Source organism: Phocoena sinus, chromosome 15 (genome assembly GCF_008692025.1).
Source record: "Phocoena sinus isolate mPhoSin1 chromosome 15, mPhoSin1.pri, whole genome shotgun sequence".
Lineage (NCBI taxonomy): Eukaryota > Metazoa > Chordata > Mammalia > Artiodactyla > Phocoenidae > Phocoena > Phocoena sinus.
Window position 1 is genome coordinate 42,750,079 of NC_045777.1, and position 17,590 is coordinate 42,767,668.

Below are 17,590 nucleotides of genomic sequence, written 5' to 3' on the forward strand. Positions count from 1 at the left end.
TAGCCACCCAAGTCCAAGAAACGCAGACAGTCCCAGGCAGGTTAAACCCAAGGAGAAACAGGCCAAGACACAGTCGTCAAATTGACAAAAATTAAAGACAAAGTACTGAAAGCAACAAAGGAAAAATGACAAATCACATACAAGGGAACTCCCATAAGGTTAACAGCTGATTTCTCAGCAGAAACCCTACAAGCAAGAAGGGAGTGGCACGATATATTTAAAGTGAGGAAAGGAAAGAACCTACAACCAAGATTACTCTACCTGGCAAGGATCTCATTCAAATTCCATGGAGAAATCAAAAGCTTTACAGACAAGCAAAAGCTAAGAGAATTCAGCACCACCAAACCAGCTCTACAACAAATGCTAAAGGAACTGCCCTAAGTGGGAAACACAAGAGAAGAAAAGGACCTACAAAAACGAACCCAAAACAATTAAGAAAATGGTAATATGAACATACATATCGATAATGACCTTAAATGTGAATGGATTAAATGTTCCCACCAAAGACACAAGCTCACTGAATGGATACAAAAACAAGACCCATATATACACTGTCTACAAGAGACCCACTTCAGACCTGGGGACACATAAAGACTGAAAGTGAGGGGATGGAAAAAGATATTCCATGCAAATGGAAATCAAAAGAAAGCTGGAGTATCAATCCTCGTATAAGACAAAATAGACTTTAAAATAAAGAACATTACAAGAGACAAGGAAGGACACTACATAATGATCAAGGGATCATTCCAAGAAGAAGATATAACAATTATAAATATATGCACTCAACAAAGGAGCACCTCAATACATAAGGCAACTGCTAACAGCTATAAAAGAGGAAATCGACAGTAACACAGTAATAGTGGGGGACTTTAACACCTCACTTACACCAATGGACACATCATCCAGACAGAAAATTAACACGGAAACACTAGCTTTAAATGACACAACAGACTAGACAGATTTAATTGATACCTATACGACATTCCATTCAAAAACAGCAGATTACACTTCCTTCCCAAATGCACACGAAACATTCTCCAAGATAGATCACAGCTTCGGTCACAAATCAAGCCTTGGTAAATTTAAGAAAACTGAAATCACATGAACCATCTTTTCTGACCACAACACTATGAGATTAGAAATCAATTACAGGGAAAAAAAAACGTAAAAAACGCAAACACATGGAGGCTAAACAATACGTTACTAAATAACCAAGAGATCACTGAAGAAGTCAAAGAGGAAAACAAAAAATACCTAGAGACAAAGGACAATGAAAACACGACGATCCAACACCTATGAGACACATGAGAAACAGTTTTTGTTTTTTTTGCGGTACACAGGCCTCTCACTGTTGTGGCCTCTCCTGTTGCGGAGCACAGGCTCCAGACGCACAGGCTCAGTGGCCATGGCTCACATGCCTAGCCATTCCGTGGCCTGCGGGATCTTCCTGGACCGGGGCACGAACTCGTGTCCCCTGCATCGGCAGGTGGACTCTCAACCACTGCGCCACCAGGGAAGCCCGAGAAACAGTTTTAAGAGGGAACTGTATAGCAATACAATCCTACCTCAAGAAACAAGAAAAATCTCAAATAAACAACTAACTTTACACCTAAAGGCACTAGAGAAGAACAAACAAAACCCAAAATTAGTAGAAGGAAACAAATCATAAAGATCAGGGCAGAAATAAATGAAACAGAAACAAAGAAAACAACAGCAAAATCAGTAAAACTAAAAGCTGGTTCTTTGAGAAGATAAACAAAATTGATAAACCATTAGCCAGACTCATCAAGAAAAAGAGGGAGAGGACTCAAATTAATAAAAGTAGAAATAAGAAAGGAGAAGTTACAACGGACACTGAAGAAATACAAAGCATCATAAGAGACTACTACAAGCAACTCTATTTCAATAAAGTGGACAAACTGGAAGAAATGGACAAATTCTTAGGAAGGTACAACCTTCCAAGACGGAACCAGGAAGAAATAGATAATATGAACAGACCAATCACAAGTAATGAAATTGAAACTGTGATTAAAAATCTTCCAACAAACAAAAGTGGAGGACCAGATGGCTTCACAGGTGCATTCTATCAAACAATTAGGGAAGAGCTAACACCCATCCTCCTCAAACTCTTCCAAAAAATTGCAGAGGAAGGAACACTCCCAAACATATTCTACAAGGCAGGCCAACATCAACCTGATACCAAAACCAGACAAAGATACTACAAAAAAACAAAATAACAGACCAATATAACTGATGAATACAGATGCAAAAATCCTGAACAAAATACTAGCAAACAGAATACAACAACACATTAAAAGGATCATACACCATGATCAAGTGGTATTTATCCCAGCAATGCAAGGATTCTTCAATATATGCAAATCAATCAGTGAGATACACCATATTAACTAATTGAAGAATAAGAGACATATGATCATCTCAATAGATACAGGAAAGCTTTTGACAAAATTTGACACCCATTTATGATAAAAACTCTCCAAAAAGTGGGTGCAGAAGGAAACTACCTCAACATAATAAAGGCTATATATGACAAACCCACAGCAAACATCATTCTCAGTGGTGAAAAACTGAAAGCATTTCCTCTAAGATCAGGAACAAGACAGGGATGTTCAACTCTCGCCACTCTTATTCAACACAGTTTTGGAAGTCCTAGCCACGGCAATCAGAGAAGTAAAAGAAATAAAAGCAAAACATATTAGAAAGGAAGAAGTAAGACTGTCACTGTTTGCAGATGACATGATATTATACATAGAGTATCCTAAAGATATCATCAGAAAACTACTAGAGCTAATCAATGAATTTGGTAAAGTTGCAGGATACAAAATGCACAGAAATCTCTTGTATTCCTATACACTAACAACGAAAGATAAGAAAGAGAAATTAGGGGAAAATCCCATTCACCACTGCAACAAAAAGAATAAAATACCTAGGAATAAACCTACCTAAGGAGGTAAAAGACCTGTACTCAGAAAACTATAAGACACTGATGAAAGAAACCAAAGATGACACAAACAGATGGAGAAATACACCATGTTCTTGGATTGGAAGAATACTGTGAAAATGACTATACTACCCAAAGCAATCTACAGATTCCATGCAATCTCTATCAAATTACCAATGGCATTTTTTATGGAACCACAACAAAAAGTCTTAAAATTGTATGGAGACACAAAAGACCCCGAATAGCCAAAGTAATTTTGAGGGAAAAAAACGGAGCTGGAGGAATCAGACTCCCTGACTTGAGACTATACTACAAAGCTACAGTAATCAAGACAATATGGTACTGACACAAAAACAGAAATATAGATCAATGGAACAGGAGGGAAAGCCCGGAGATAAGCCCACACACATATGGTGAACTAATCTATGACAAAGGAGACAAGGATATACAATGGAGAAAAGACAGTCTCTTCAATAAGTGGTGCCGGGAAAACTGGACAGCTACATGTAAAAGAATGAAATTGGGCTTCCCTGGTGGCGCAGTGGTTGAGAGTCCACCTGCCGATGCAGGGGATGCGGGTTCGTGCCCCGGTCCGGGAGGATCCCACGTGCCACGGAGCAGCTGGGCCCTTGAGCCATGGCTCCTGAGCCTGAGCATCCGGAGCCTGTGCTCCGCTACGGGAGAGGCCACAACAGTGAGAGGCCCGCGTACCGCAAAAAAAAAAAAAGAATGAAATTAGAACACTCCCTAGCACCACACACGAAAATAAACTCAAAATGGATTAAAGACCTAAATGTAAGACCGGACACCATAAAATTCTTACAGGAAGAACATTCTTTGACACTAAATCGCAGCAAGATGTTTTTTGACGCACCTCCTTGAGGAATGGAAATAAAAACAAAAATAAACAAATAGGACCTAATGAAACTTAAAAGCTTTTGCACAGCAAAGGAAACTATAAACAAGATGAAAAGGCAACCCTCAGAATAGGAGAAAATATTTGCAAACGAATCAATGGACAAAGGATTCATCTCCAAAATATATAAACAGCTCATAAAGCTCAATATTAAAAAAACAAACAACCCAATCAAACAATGGGCAGAAGACCTAAATAGACATTTCTCGAAAGAAGACATGCAGATGGCCAAGAGGCACATGAAAAGCTGCTCAACATCACTAATCGTTAGACAAATGCAAATCAAAACTACAATGAGGTATCACGTCATACCAGTCAGAATGGCCATCATCAAAAAATCTACAAACAATAAATGCTGGAGAGGGTGGGGAGAAAAGGGAACCCTCTTGCACTGTTGCTGGGAATGTAAATTGATACAACCACTATGGAGAACACTATGGAGGTTCCTTAGAAAACTAAAAAGAGAACTACCATATGACCCAGCAATCCCACTACTGGGCATATACTCTGAGAAGACCACAATACAAAAAGAGACATGTACCACAATGTGTACTGCAGCTCTATTTACAGTAGCCAGGACATGGAAGCAACCTAAGTGTCCATCGACAGATGAATGGATAAAGAAGATGTGGCACATATATACAATGGGATATTACTCAGCCATAAAATGAAACGAAACTGAGTAATTTGTAGTGAGGTGGATGGACTCAGAGTCTGTCATACAGAGTAAAGTAAGTCAGAAAGAGAAAAACAAATACCGTATGCTAACACATATATATGGAGTCTACAAAAAAAAAATGGTTATGAAGAAACTAGAGGCAAGATGGGAATAAAGACATAGACCTACTAGAGAATGGACTTGAGGATATGGGGAGGGGGAAGGATAAGCTGGGATAAAGTGACAAAGTGGCATGGACATATATACACTACCAAACGTAAAACAGATAGCTAGTGGGAAGCAGCCACATAGCACAGGGAGATCAGCTCAATGCTTTGTGACGACCTAGAGGGGTGGGACAGGGAGGGTAGGAGGGAGACGCAAGAGGCAGGGGATATGGGGTTATACGTGTGCATATAGCTGATTCACTTTGTTTTTTGTACAGCAGAAACTAACACAACAATGTAAAGCAATTATACTCCAATAAAGATATTAAAAAAAAAAAAAACATGCCCCCAATGTTCATTGCAGCACTATTTACAATAGCCAGGTCATGGAAGCAACCTAAGTGTCCATCAACAGATGAATGGATAAAGAAGATGTGGTACATATATACTATGGAATATTACTCGGCCATAAAAAGGAACAAAATTGGGTCATTTGTAGACATGTGGATGCACCTAGAGACTGTCACACGGAGTGAAGTAAGTCAGAAAGAGAAATACAATATACTAACGCGTATATGTGGAATCTAGAAAAATGGTACAGATGAACTGGTTTGCAAGGGAGAAATAGAGACACAGATGTAGAGAACAAACGTATGGAAACCAAGGGGGGAAAGTAGGGGGGAGGGTGGTGGTGGTGAGATGCACTGGGAGATTGGGATTAACAATATATATATTAATATGTATAAAATAGATGACTAGTAAGAACCTGCTGTATAAAAAAAAGAAAGATGTTCTTGGGCTTCCCATGGCTCAGTGGTTAAGAATCTGCCTGCCAATGCAAGGGATACGGGTTCAAGCCCTGGTCCAGGTAGATCCCACATGCCATGGAGAAACTAAGCCCATGCGCCACAACTACTGAACCCACGCTCCAGAACCCACAAGCCACAACTACTGGGCCTGCGTGCCACAACTACTGAAGCCCACGCACTCTAAGGCCTGTGGTCCACAAGAGAAGCCACCACAATGAGAAGCCCGCGCACCGCGACGAAGAGTAGAGAAAGCCCACGCCGGCATCAACAAAGACCCAATACAGCCATAAATAAATAAATGAATTAATTTTTTTAAAGTTCTTGCAAATATTCCATAATACTGAAATTATTTCAAAAGAAAAAAAGACATGATACCAGATCCTGTATGTATAACTATAACTATTCATAAAAAGAATGTAAACAAGGTAATAAAATTATTAAAAGAAGCCACTGTTTTAAGGTTTTGCATTTGAAGAGCACAGTTTGAACTTCACAAATTCCTTTAAAGTCTTATTTCCGTAACAGCAGCAACTTTTAAGTCAATATATAGATGTTTAATTCAACAAGACAACGGGCATTTTATACAGAAGCTCTCCAGGGCTTCCCTCATGGTGCAGTGGTTAAGAATCCGCCTGCCAGGGCTTCCTTGGTGGCGCAGTGGTTGAGAGTCCACCTGCTGATGCAGGGGACACGGGTTCATGCCCCAGTCCAGGAAGATCCCACATGCCGCGTAGTGCCTAGGCCCGTGAGCCATGGCCGCTGAGCCTGCGCGTCCGGAGCACGTGCTCCGCAATGGGAGAGGCCACAACAGTGAGAGGCCCGCGTACCGAAAAAAAAAAAAAAAAAAAAAAAAAGAAGCCAACTGCCAATGCAGGGGTCAACAGTTTGAGCCCTGGTCCAGGAAGATCCCACATGCCACAGAGCAACTAAGACCATGCACCACAACTACTGAGCCTGCGATCTAGAGCCCGCCAGCCACAACTACTGAAGCCCGTGCACCTAGAGCCCGTGCTCCGTAACAAGAGAAGCCACCGCAATAAGAAGCCCGCACATTGCAACGAAGAGTAGCCCCCGCTCGCCGCAACTAGAGAGAAGCCCGCGCACAGCAACAAAGATCCAATGCAGCCAAAAATAAAAAATAATTAATTAATTTAAAAAAGGAAAAAGAAGAAGTTCTCCAGCAAAAGAGAAAACAGCCTAATGAAGCAAACAGTCTTCATCCTTCTTACACCTAAAGTGTAATTAATTCTAAGATGCACATGTTCCCCCATTACCTAACCAACCTGTTTTCTAGAAACAACACATACAAAGAACTCAGAACCAAAAGCCAATACCTTGATTGAGGTGCGTGGCCTCCATGATCTGAACACCGTTCACAGAGCACTGGGATCCACTCAGGGGAATCAGTGTCACCGTCCCCCCGACATTTTCAAAGATGCAATGCTCACTCTCCAAGTCGAGGCCATGAAGAACTAAGATGGGAAAACAGAGGAAGAAAAGAGTTCCTTTGGTATCTAGTGCAATGATTCCCAACCTTCATTTATTTTCTCATATTCTTTCTTTTCCATACAAAACTGTGAGGTGAACATTTATGTTTAGTGAGAAAACTGAAACTTCAGGAGTTCCTGGCATCAACTGACAGACCCATCCCCTGAGTGCTACTCGGTGGGTCTGGACATCCCCTGTATAAGGGAGTAAGTTCTGGCACGTTCATTTATTTCATCTTCGGGGAGAAAACAGTTGAGTAACTTGTCTTAACTGAATACCACTGAGTCACTCCTGCTTCAGTCTAAATAACTTTCCTCCTCCAGTTACCCAAAGGTCACAGTAAAATGGAAGAGACAAAAAGGGCCCCATGGTTCAAGGATTTCCTGTGACCTCCACACTTACCGACACTGCGTTCCAGGAGCACATACCAAAGCTAAAAGGTGACCACGGCAGGGCATGGATCTTGGGAGGCCCGAGGAAGTCTCCAGAAGTCCTGAGATGACCCAGCCACAGCCTGTGCCGATTCTGAGAGAACCTGACCTCCACAGATCTCTCAGAGCATGTGGCTGCTCAGGGCTACCGACCCCCATCCGACCACCCTGAGCTGCTCGTGTGTGATGAGTGGCCAGGCACGGACACATGAATGCCTGTCACACAGACCTACATGATTTCAGGCCCAGTTCCTGGCCAGCTTCTCGGAAGCACAAGCCAAACGGCTCCCACTACTCTCCACAGAACTGCACTACTGGACTTTGCTGTTCACAGGAAACGTGTTCTTAGCCCTTACCGCATTTATAACAAACCCAAAGGTCACATGTATTGATAGTTTAATGGTGAGAGGAAGAGGCCTGACACCTAGTTTCACCCAAAATCAGCTGAATCCAAGGACTTCCAGGAATTGGTTTCCGGCTCTCCCAGATTCACTATAAATAGTAAATACACATAGGAAATGGGAGCTTTGGCTTGATTAATAGCTTACACTTGGCATGAAAGCAAGCTCATCGCCAGCAATTCTAAAACCAGCTGAGAAGATATCATTCTTCCCCTGCCAATCCCCACCTTGCCACACACCCACGCACACATGCACACGCAGTCTACCGCCGCCACATGCATTCCCTAAGTTATGCTACAATATAAAGCCTGGCAAGACCTCACCTGGGTACCTCACAAAGACTTTGGGGAAAGCCAGAAGTCTGTGTGTGTGGATGCTGTGTACGTGTGTGTCCTACTTTCTGTCCTCATCCTTGCACAGGTAAGTGTCGACTGGGAAGGATTTCCCATCAAAAGGTCTTATATCTTTTATCTGTACCTGTTAGCATATTTCCACTGTGACAAGAGTAAAGTGATTTAACTAACAGCACACTTGAAAGGCGTGACTGAGGATAGAAGGCATGCAGGGTGGGGGAAAGGATTCACAGTCCCATTTTATTCACTAACTAACTGTTCTGTGTTAGTCATTTGAGCTGAGTTCAAAATTACAGAAATACACATACTGATCAATATTGTATTTGAAACGTTTTCTTTTTTATAATTACTTCAATGTCAGTCATTCCAAAGAAATTTATTAAATGATTTTTAAAAAGTCATTGGAGGACTTCCCTGGTGGTGCAGTTGTTAAGACTCCACCTGCCAATGCAGGGGACACGGGTAAGAGCCCTGGTCCGGGAAGATCCCACATGTCACAGAGCAACTAAGCCCGTGCACCACAATTACTGAGGCTGCGCTCTAGAGCCCGCAAGCCACAACTACTGAGCCCGCGCACCACAACAAACAGTAGCCCCCGCTCGCCACAACTAGAGGAAGCCTGCACACAGCAACGAAGGCCCAACACAGCCAAAAAAAAAAAAAATCATTGCGAAGAGGAAATGGATAAAGATCCTCACCAATATCCTGTTCTGTTGAAGCATCTTCTCTACCAACATATGTCTGACCTTCCTAGGGAGAAAAGTCAAGCAAAATTTATTAATAAGAACATGAGGAATGATCTGTTTCTTCCTCTTCCATTGAAGCCCAAGCAAACTGGTGACGGGTGGGCGAGCTCTGTCCCGGGCAGGCCACAGCCTCAGTGCGACTGGAGTTCACTGAGGCTCTGTAACAACAGCCCGTGTGTCCGAAAAAGGCCAGGACTCCTGAGGCTCAGGGCTCGACAAGGGTTGGGCTCCTGTTTTGCCATCAATAACCTGCCTGTGACAGCAATCTCACTGACGTTCCCAATCCCTTCTGACAAGTCTCTCCTCTAGTGGCCAGGGGTTTCTTTGTACCTAAAGATATGGCTTAGGATATATCTAAAGGAATTCAAAACAAGCATTCAAACAGATACTTGTGTGCTGATGTGTATAGCAGCATTATTCATAATAGCCAAAAAGTGGAAACAACCCAAATATTCATCCATGGACAAATACAGTGTGGTACATACACTGGAATATTATCCAACCATAAAAAGGAATGAAGTACTGATACATGTTACAACATGGCTAAACATTATGCTAAGTAAAATAAACCAGACACAAAAAGAAAAATAAATAAATATATATATATATGGTTTAGGGGAGCCCTCAAAGCACAAGCGTAACACCATTCTCATTTGAAGTCATGGATCAGACAGAAGACACTAAGGTCAAGGTTACAGAGGCCACCACTGATACTGATGTGGAAATTCTGCTCTCTTGACAGGGATACCCTGCTCGGGACCAGGCCCAACGGCGTAGGCAAGAGACAAAACTTTATAATTAACACAAGGGACCAGGAAACTGTATATACAACAAATCCCAGTTCGGGTGCTGGTAACTTTTCTTCCTCAGGCTGTCTGCCTTTTCGTTCCTTACCTCCCTCTTGCTGAGTCTACAAATTAGAGGGCAAAGTGAACGGATCTTCATTTAGCTTTAGGACTACATAAAACAGAAATTTCTAATACCACCGAATCCCAGTGAACTTCTGAGAATCCTCAAAGGACTCAAGGATTTGTTGTCTATTCTTCAGGGTCGTAGCTGCGCTCGTGGACACGGAGTATCGCACTAAACCTTGCCAGTGTCCACAGGGAAAGCGGCAACCAAGATGAGAATGTTCCAGGAAAGCAGGTTCTACCTTCAAATGATATAAGATGATGCCAGTGCTCAGAAGGTCGTCATCAATGCCAATTAAATGGGGCAGCTCGGAATCCAGAACGACCCCAATTCCTTCTTTCCTCAGGGCCAGGGTTTGTTCCTGAAATTACGAGGGAAAGAAAAGGAAAAGGTTACCTTGAGGAAAGAAAACTTCGTATTAGGTTCTCTTTAGAGTGCGAAAATGAACAATGTTTTATTTCTCACCAAGAAAACTGCAAGAAAAATGGATTGTAAGCTTCGTGTTGAAATCGTGGCATATGGTGGGCAAAGTGAGCTTAGAACATACAAAAAGCTCATAAAATGAAATAAATGTATTGCCTGATACAGATTCGTATATATACATATATATGTGTATATATGAATACACACATGCACACACACATATATATGAAGCTAAGCTCAAACCCTGCCTTCTTTAGGAAAGGTTCTAGGACCACTAGACCAGAAAGCAATCTTTCTCCCTCTTCAGAACCTTTATTTCACTTAATACCTAGAAGTCTCCTGACTTGTTGGTTCTTCTTTCCAGTTACTAGGGTCAAACTGCACATGGACCTGAAAGCAACCCTTTCCTGTGCATTCACTACTGTGCACCAGAGGTAACTGACCCGCTGTGCCCTGCATCACCTTCTATCCACTGATCATTCCCACCCACACACAGATCTGCTACAGAGCTCCCATCAACCACCACCACCACCACCTCCCTTGGCCCTGCATCTCCCTCCAGCTGCCACCAATTTCTCTGTGCCCCTTTAGAGAAAACCACCTCCAAAGAGTTCCCTACTTGTGGTCCTCTAGTTTCCCCCCTCCGGCTCTCTCTTGAACCCACTTCCATGGAGTCTTTCAACCCAGGGACTCTAGCGTCTACAGTCACTCCCTTGATGATCTCATCCTGACTCCTGACTTGACCTGCAATCTACACAGTTGTCCCTGGGTATCCATGGGGGATTGGTTCCAGGACCCCTGAGGATACCAAAATCCAAGGATGCTCAAGTCCCTTATATAAAAGGACATAATTTGCATATATCCTACGCACAACCTCCCCTATATTTTCAATCATCTCTAGATTACTTATAATACCTAATACAACATAAATGCTATGTAAATAGTTGCAAACATAGTGAAAATGCTATGTAAATATTTGCTGGAGCATGGCAAATTCAAGTTTTGCTTTTAAGAACTATCTGAAATTTCTTTTCTCTGAATATTTGTGACCGGGGGTCGGTTGAATCTGTGGATGTGGAACCCGCGGATACGGAGGGCTTGACTGTATGCTGACAACTCTCAAATCTCCAGGCAGACCTCTCCCTTAAAACTCCATCCTCGTGTATAGAAACCTGCCTACCTCGGTATACCTGTGGGGCTACCAGCAGGCGGCTCAAACTTACCACCCTGAAAGACCAGCCCTGATGCCCCCTTGCCTCCCAAACCTGCACACTAGCCCTTCTCGGTAAACACCAATCTTCCTTACAGTTGCCTGGACCAAAAATCAGGCTGTCCTTTGCTCCTTTCTCTAAACCCTAAGGCACTCGGTGTTGACTCCACCTTCAAAATATGCCCCCAATCTGACGACAAACCACTGCACCACATTGCTGCCTGGCCCCAAGTATCATCACCCTCACTGGGATGGCCTCAGTAATCCTGGCCACACCCACTCGTGCCTCAGCCAGAGTCCACGCTCTCCCCGGCAGCCAGACGGACGGCAGGGCAGGCCACTCCTTTTCTCGGGTCAATTACATGGCCTCCTCTTCTCTGAGTAAAACCCAAAGTCTCTGCAAGGGTCTACAAAGCTCCCCTTGCTGACCTCCTGCCACTTGCCCCCCCACTCACTCCTCTCCTGGAACCCCAGCTCCTTGCTGTTCCTCAAACTTGCCAGCTGGCCCTCACCTCAGGGCTTTGGTCGTTGCTGTTTCCTCTGTTCCTGTCTACTCCTTCTCTTCCCCTAGAGTGGAGCTTCCCAACCTTGGCAGCACTGACATTTTGGAGCAGATGATTCTCCATTGTGGGCGGGGGGGGGCTGCCCTGGGCACTGGAGGATATCTAGAGCATCCCTGGCCTCTACCCACCAGATGCCAGTAACACACATCCCTCCTCTGAGGTTGTGACAACCAAAGATGCCTCCAGACACCGACAAGTGTCCCCTGGGGAACAAAGTGTGCCCCAGTTGAGAAGAACTGCCTTCAATTCATACATAACTCGGCCCTCATTTCCTCTGCTCAGAAGCCACCCTCCCCATCACCCCATACAAGAGAGCAGCCACCAACCTCTCTTGTCCTGATCTGTTTCTCTCTTGGCAATTATCACTCTATGACATGTTATATACAAGTTTATCACTTGTCTCCTGACTAGAATGTAACCCAGTGCCTTATTTCGTGCCTGGCACAGAGGAGCTCCTCAATTAATATCTGTCAAGTGAATGAATGAGTGGGTAGATACTCCGAGTTCAGAGAGATGCAGGAAGAAAGGTCAAGGGCAACCTCGCAAGACAGAGACTGAGAGGCCCTTCACCATCAGGCCCATCTGCCCTAAGGCAAAAAACCCCTCAAAAACCAGGTTTTGAGGCAAATCCCAGGTGGAAAACAGACAAACCCCAGAAGAGTGAAGGTGAAAACTCCAGCCTTGAGGTTGGGCTGTGCTGAGTGGAGACTGGGGCCCATCCCAGAGCAGGACACTGTGCTCTGTGACCACAGGCTGATGGAAGCAGCAGAGGAGACAGCCCCGTGCTGCCAACGGGAGCTCAGGGTCAGGGAGGCTCCGAGCGAGCCTCTTCCTCACCCACTCCTGCGACGGGGCACACTGAGCACAGCACAGCTCTGGACTCCAAAGCCCAGAGCTGCCCGAAACAAAAGTGGAACTCTTCACATTCCTGGATCAAATCAATGGATTCTGTATCATTTAAATGTTAAAACAGTCTACATTCTCTAGCTGAAGAATTCAGAACCTCACAACCTTGCAGACAAGGGGCCCCTGGGAGGTTCTGGGAAAGGGCTGGGGGAGAGAGAGAAGTCCCCAGCCTTCACCTCTGCAGACACTGGGGCCTCCACCGCACACACGCGGAGCTGGAGTCGGGCCAGAGGGCAATGGAGCGGAGTAAGGAAAAAAGATGGTTTAAAAAATAAATAAATAAAAATCACCACTTGAGGGGAAGCAATTTAATTTAACAACCATTAAATAGATATGCAGAGAAAATGACCAATGCATAACTTAAATTCAAGAAAAGGAAATGAAGCATAGCACTGTTCTTCAATTACTTCTCTTATCAGACGGGCTTCCTCTCCCGGGCCCAGAACCTCAGGCTTGAAGGCCGGAGACTTCGTTCCTCCTGATATGCCGCACCAAGGCCCTTGCAAATCCTGGCTAAAATGAGCCCTCTAAATAAACCAACCCCGACTCCTGCCTCTCCGATATCGGTAGAATTCGTGCTTTTCCTCTTGCCCACAGAGCTCAAACAGAAGCGGAAAGTCTGTGATTTTTCTTTTTAAAGATATATATTACACTGGAGAATTTAATCATACAGCCCCGTCTCATGAAACAAGGCCTGCTAGCTCTGAACTGCGACAGCGCTGCACACACGGTAGGTGGCTCCTGGCCATGGACTGCTCCAGGCTTCCAGATCCATGTGAAAAGGAGAGGGACTGTTTCTCCTAAGTCCAGAGACATATGTATTTTCTTCTGCATAAAAGTGGACAATAAACCAAAAGGGGGCGGGGGGGGGGGGAGGCAGTATTTTAAACTCTAATAGCTCCCACTCAAACTAGAGAAACTGTTTTGGACTACATCCCAGTTTAGTTTGATATTCTTTTTTTTTTTTTTAACCCATTGAAAAGCACTTTTTCTTCCTTCCTTAAAATAAATCTCATAAACTTAGAAAATCATTTGAAATTCATAACTTCAGAGCCATTAGGTCAAAAGCATTACTTGTCTCCACCCATCCCTAACACACACACACAAACGACGCACACACACACACACACACACACACACACTTCCATACACACAATGGGTAAAATCTGAATTAAGAAAAAGTCTCTCAGGATTGGGAATGGGGGCATATGAATTTATGATTAATGCTGCCCTAAAGCTCTATGACATTCAAGCTGCATTCACTATATGATATTATAAAAGTGTCACCTCATAAAACTAAAAACGGGAGTTTAAATCATTGTTCGAGTGAAAAAGTAATTTCAGACAAAAATATCTATCACTTATAAAATATTTATTGAGTGGCACCTACTGTTATACGTAAATGATGAAATACCTCTTTGATAAGATGGAATACTTAACAGAACAGAGCTGGGGATCCCTTTCCCAACTCCAGGCACACGGGGTCCCAAAAAAAGAAAGTGGTCAAATATGTAGAGCTGCACATATTTTGTATTCAAACAAAGCTTCTGGCAACCAATACTTGTATAAAAAGGAAACTACCGCCTGACAAAAAGTATAAAAAGACAGTATCCACTCAAACATTATGTTCATCACATTTCCAAAAATACGTTCAATAAGTTTTTTTCAACCCCTAAATCTAAAACCTGTGTCAAGGGCTGAGATGGTGGCAGCAAATCCTCTGGCACATGCCAGTGTTCAGGTGAGTGGCAGGCAGGACTGCCCAGATCAAAGGGAGAAGCCACAAGGGCCTGGCTTGTTGGGCGTGTCCCATATAACCCCCATACCCCTTCATTAGACTCAGCAGGAATCCTCCCTCTTTTCATCACAATATCACATCCTTAAAATCCAGCACTGGGGACTTCCCTGGTGGTGCAGTGGTTAAGAATCCGCCTGCCAGTGCAGGGGACACGGGTTCGAGCCCTGGTCCGGGAAGATCCCACGTGCTGTGGAGCAACTAAGCCCGTGCACCACAACTACTGAGCCTGCGCTCTAGAGCCTGGAAGCCACAACTACTGAGCCCGCACGCCACAACTACTGAAGCCCACGTGACTAGAGCCCATGCTCTGCAACATGAGAAGCCACCACAATGAGAAGCCCGGGCACCGCAACAAAGAGTAGCCCCCGCTCGCGGCAACTACAGAGAAGCCTGCGTGCAGCAGTGAAGACCCAACGCAGCCCAAAATAATTAATTAATTTAAAAAACAAACGAACAAACATCCAGCACTGTGTCTGTCAAAATGCAACAACCTTCCTGAATAAACAGGTGAAAATCAAGACAAAAACTTGTCAATAAGAAGCCTATGTTTCCCTTTCAAGAAGCCTTCCTGAGAGCCAGATCTTGCTTGGGAAATACTGGGAAAATTTTGGCGACGTGTCTGCCCTACCTGAACTAAGGGTTCTCAAAGGGCAGAAACTGTGCTTCCTCACACGGAGTACGTGGCGGGGATATGGCTCCACCAGGCACAGAGCAGTCACTCAAGAAGTGCTGATTATTAGGCACTGTAAGTTTTAAGTGATTCTAAGTTGTCAGAATTTTTCTGGTAGAAACTCAGTCTACGAAGAATCATGTGCTTCCCTAACTAGGAGAGTTGTACGGAGTTGCCTCACAGCAGAAAGAGCACTTAACTTCTGCAAACCCGAGGCCGACGGCACTGATGAGAAGAGGAGGGGTCACCACAGCCAGGGCTTAGAGCACCTGCCCAGTGCGGGTATGAGGAGGAGGGAGGGGGTCAGGCAGACAGGAGGACTTTGATAAAAAATGAAATTATTCTTCCTCTAGCATAAATGCTTTTAATTTTAAAAAAAAATTGTATGTGACTTCATTCGAATTTAACAGAAGGAGAAAAGCAACTGAAGTATTTGTTGAATTTCAACCAAATGTTTCTTCACTACAACAGACACTTCCTAAAATATGCTTCTAAGTTAAGACATTACAAAACACATTTAGAGGTTGACAGCACTGTGTCTGCATTTTTTCCTATGTGTTTTGGTTTTAAGTACCATTCCCCAAGCTTATAGATGTCTGAGAATATCCACCTTCTGCCCTTGCACCTGAACGACACCGAAGCTGTGTCACTCTGGGTCGTGTTCATACCTCCTCTCTCACTCAGAATGTTGAGGAGGTAGTTGGCTCCACTCTCTTCAGAAATTAAATGCTGCACTAAGGAACTATGAAACCAGTCTGACTTTTGGTCTATGGCAGATAATTTGGTTTTCTGCCTGGATGTCTGAAGATTTTTTCCTTTACCTTTGAAATTCAATAGCTTAATTAGGATAGGTATTGGTGTTAAACATTCTGTTCTCTGAATTTTCCCTTAACACGATACATTCTTCTAATCTGCAGACTCAGTTCTTTTGTTTGTTTCTTTTTCATTTCCTGAAAGTTACCTTGTTTTATATTCCATTTTCGGTTTCATATGTTGACTGTCTACTTCAGGGATGCCAATTATCCTTATACTACATTGTCTTTCCATCTTTTAACTTCTGATTGCTTTAATGTCATGATCACTTTGCTTGTGTTCACTGAGACTATCAAGCCTTTAATTTTTAGTAATTTGATTTCCGTGGCATCTATTCTTTCCTTTGGTATTTCTAATTTTATTTATTGGTCCTGCAATGGTTGGTGTTTGGGACCTCAGTCTTTCTGTAGATCTGCAATCTCTCTTTTTTCATCTCATTCTCCTTTAATCATCTTGCTGTGTTTACTGAATTCACACTTTTCATTAACTTGTTCCACAGAATGAAACAACTGTAAGGACTTCCCTTCTATGCCTTGAGGTATGTTTTCATCGAGCTCTGGGTGTTTTCTCTTTTACATGCTATATCCCCTTTTTTTCTTTCTCTTTGCCTATCCATCCATCCGTCTATCCATCCATCCATCGCACCTATGTTTATATAACCGCCTTACCTTTTTTCTTCATCTGTGTGTGCACAGGTGTTACCTGTCCGGAAATTCTGCTGCTCTAACACAGGACGGTCAACTCCTTGACTCTTTTCCTACTGTTGCCCCATCTGTGATCTTTCTAGTTTGAAGACTGAGTGGGTCTGTGTTCTATCCACCGTTTTCTAGCCAGATTGAGTGAGGGCCAGGAGGTCTCAACTGAGGCACGGTAAAGGCTCTGTTCGAATTCCTGGGCCCTGGCCTCTCTTAACAAAGGTGATTAAATATCCTCCACCGGGCGCCTTCCTCCTGCCTGCGAGGAGAGCCCACTGCAGTGGGAACACTGGCTCTCAGGTTCCCTGGTCTCAGAGACTCAGCTCTGCTTTCCACTTCATCCCAGTTGCCGCCATTTCTATGATTCCTCCATAAGAAGAGGAAAATCACCATGTTCCTCCCCAGATCTGAGGGTGTGGGGAGGGCTTCTAGAGTCCTCACTGACTCAGCTCCCGAGGTGCAGGCCTAGGAACTCCACCCCGGCCTCCGCTCCTCAACGGCCAGCACACGGCCCTCTTCATTGGCTTCCTGTTAGTGAGTTTGTGGAGGTGTTTCTGCTGTTATCTCTTCATTTCTTTGAAATGTGTGATGTCATCTCCAACGCCTATTCTCCACAGTCAAGAACAGGTATTCAGCTGGCTACAAAAAGGAAGAAGACAAGGGTGCTCC

At 43.8% G+C, this 17,590-nt stretch overlaps 1 protein-coding gene and 1 pseudogene across 1 annotated transcript in view; both read right to left on the reverse strand.

The window, feature by feature from the left end:
- The window catches only part of LOC116740472 (kinesin-like protein KIF16B), a 292,307-nt gene that overhangs the window by 149,776 nt on the left and 124,941 nt on the right, over positions 1–17,590 (reverse strand). The window contains exons 13-15 of the mRNA XM_032606120.1: positions 10,085–10,204; positions 8,884–8,935; positions 6,847–6,984 (exon numbers count right to left, since the gene is read on the reverse strand). Coding sequence (XP_032462011.1) covers positions 6,847–6,984; positions 8,884–8,935; positions 10,085–10,204 — 310 coding nt within the window. The remainder of the gene's footprint in view (positions 1–6,846; positions 6,985–8,883; positions 8,936–10,084; positions 10,205–17,590) is intronic.
- LOC116739782 overlaps positions 12,568–17,590 on the reverse strand; it is a 48,945-nt pseudogene continuing 43,922 nt past the window's right edge.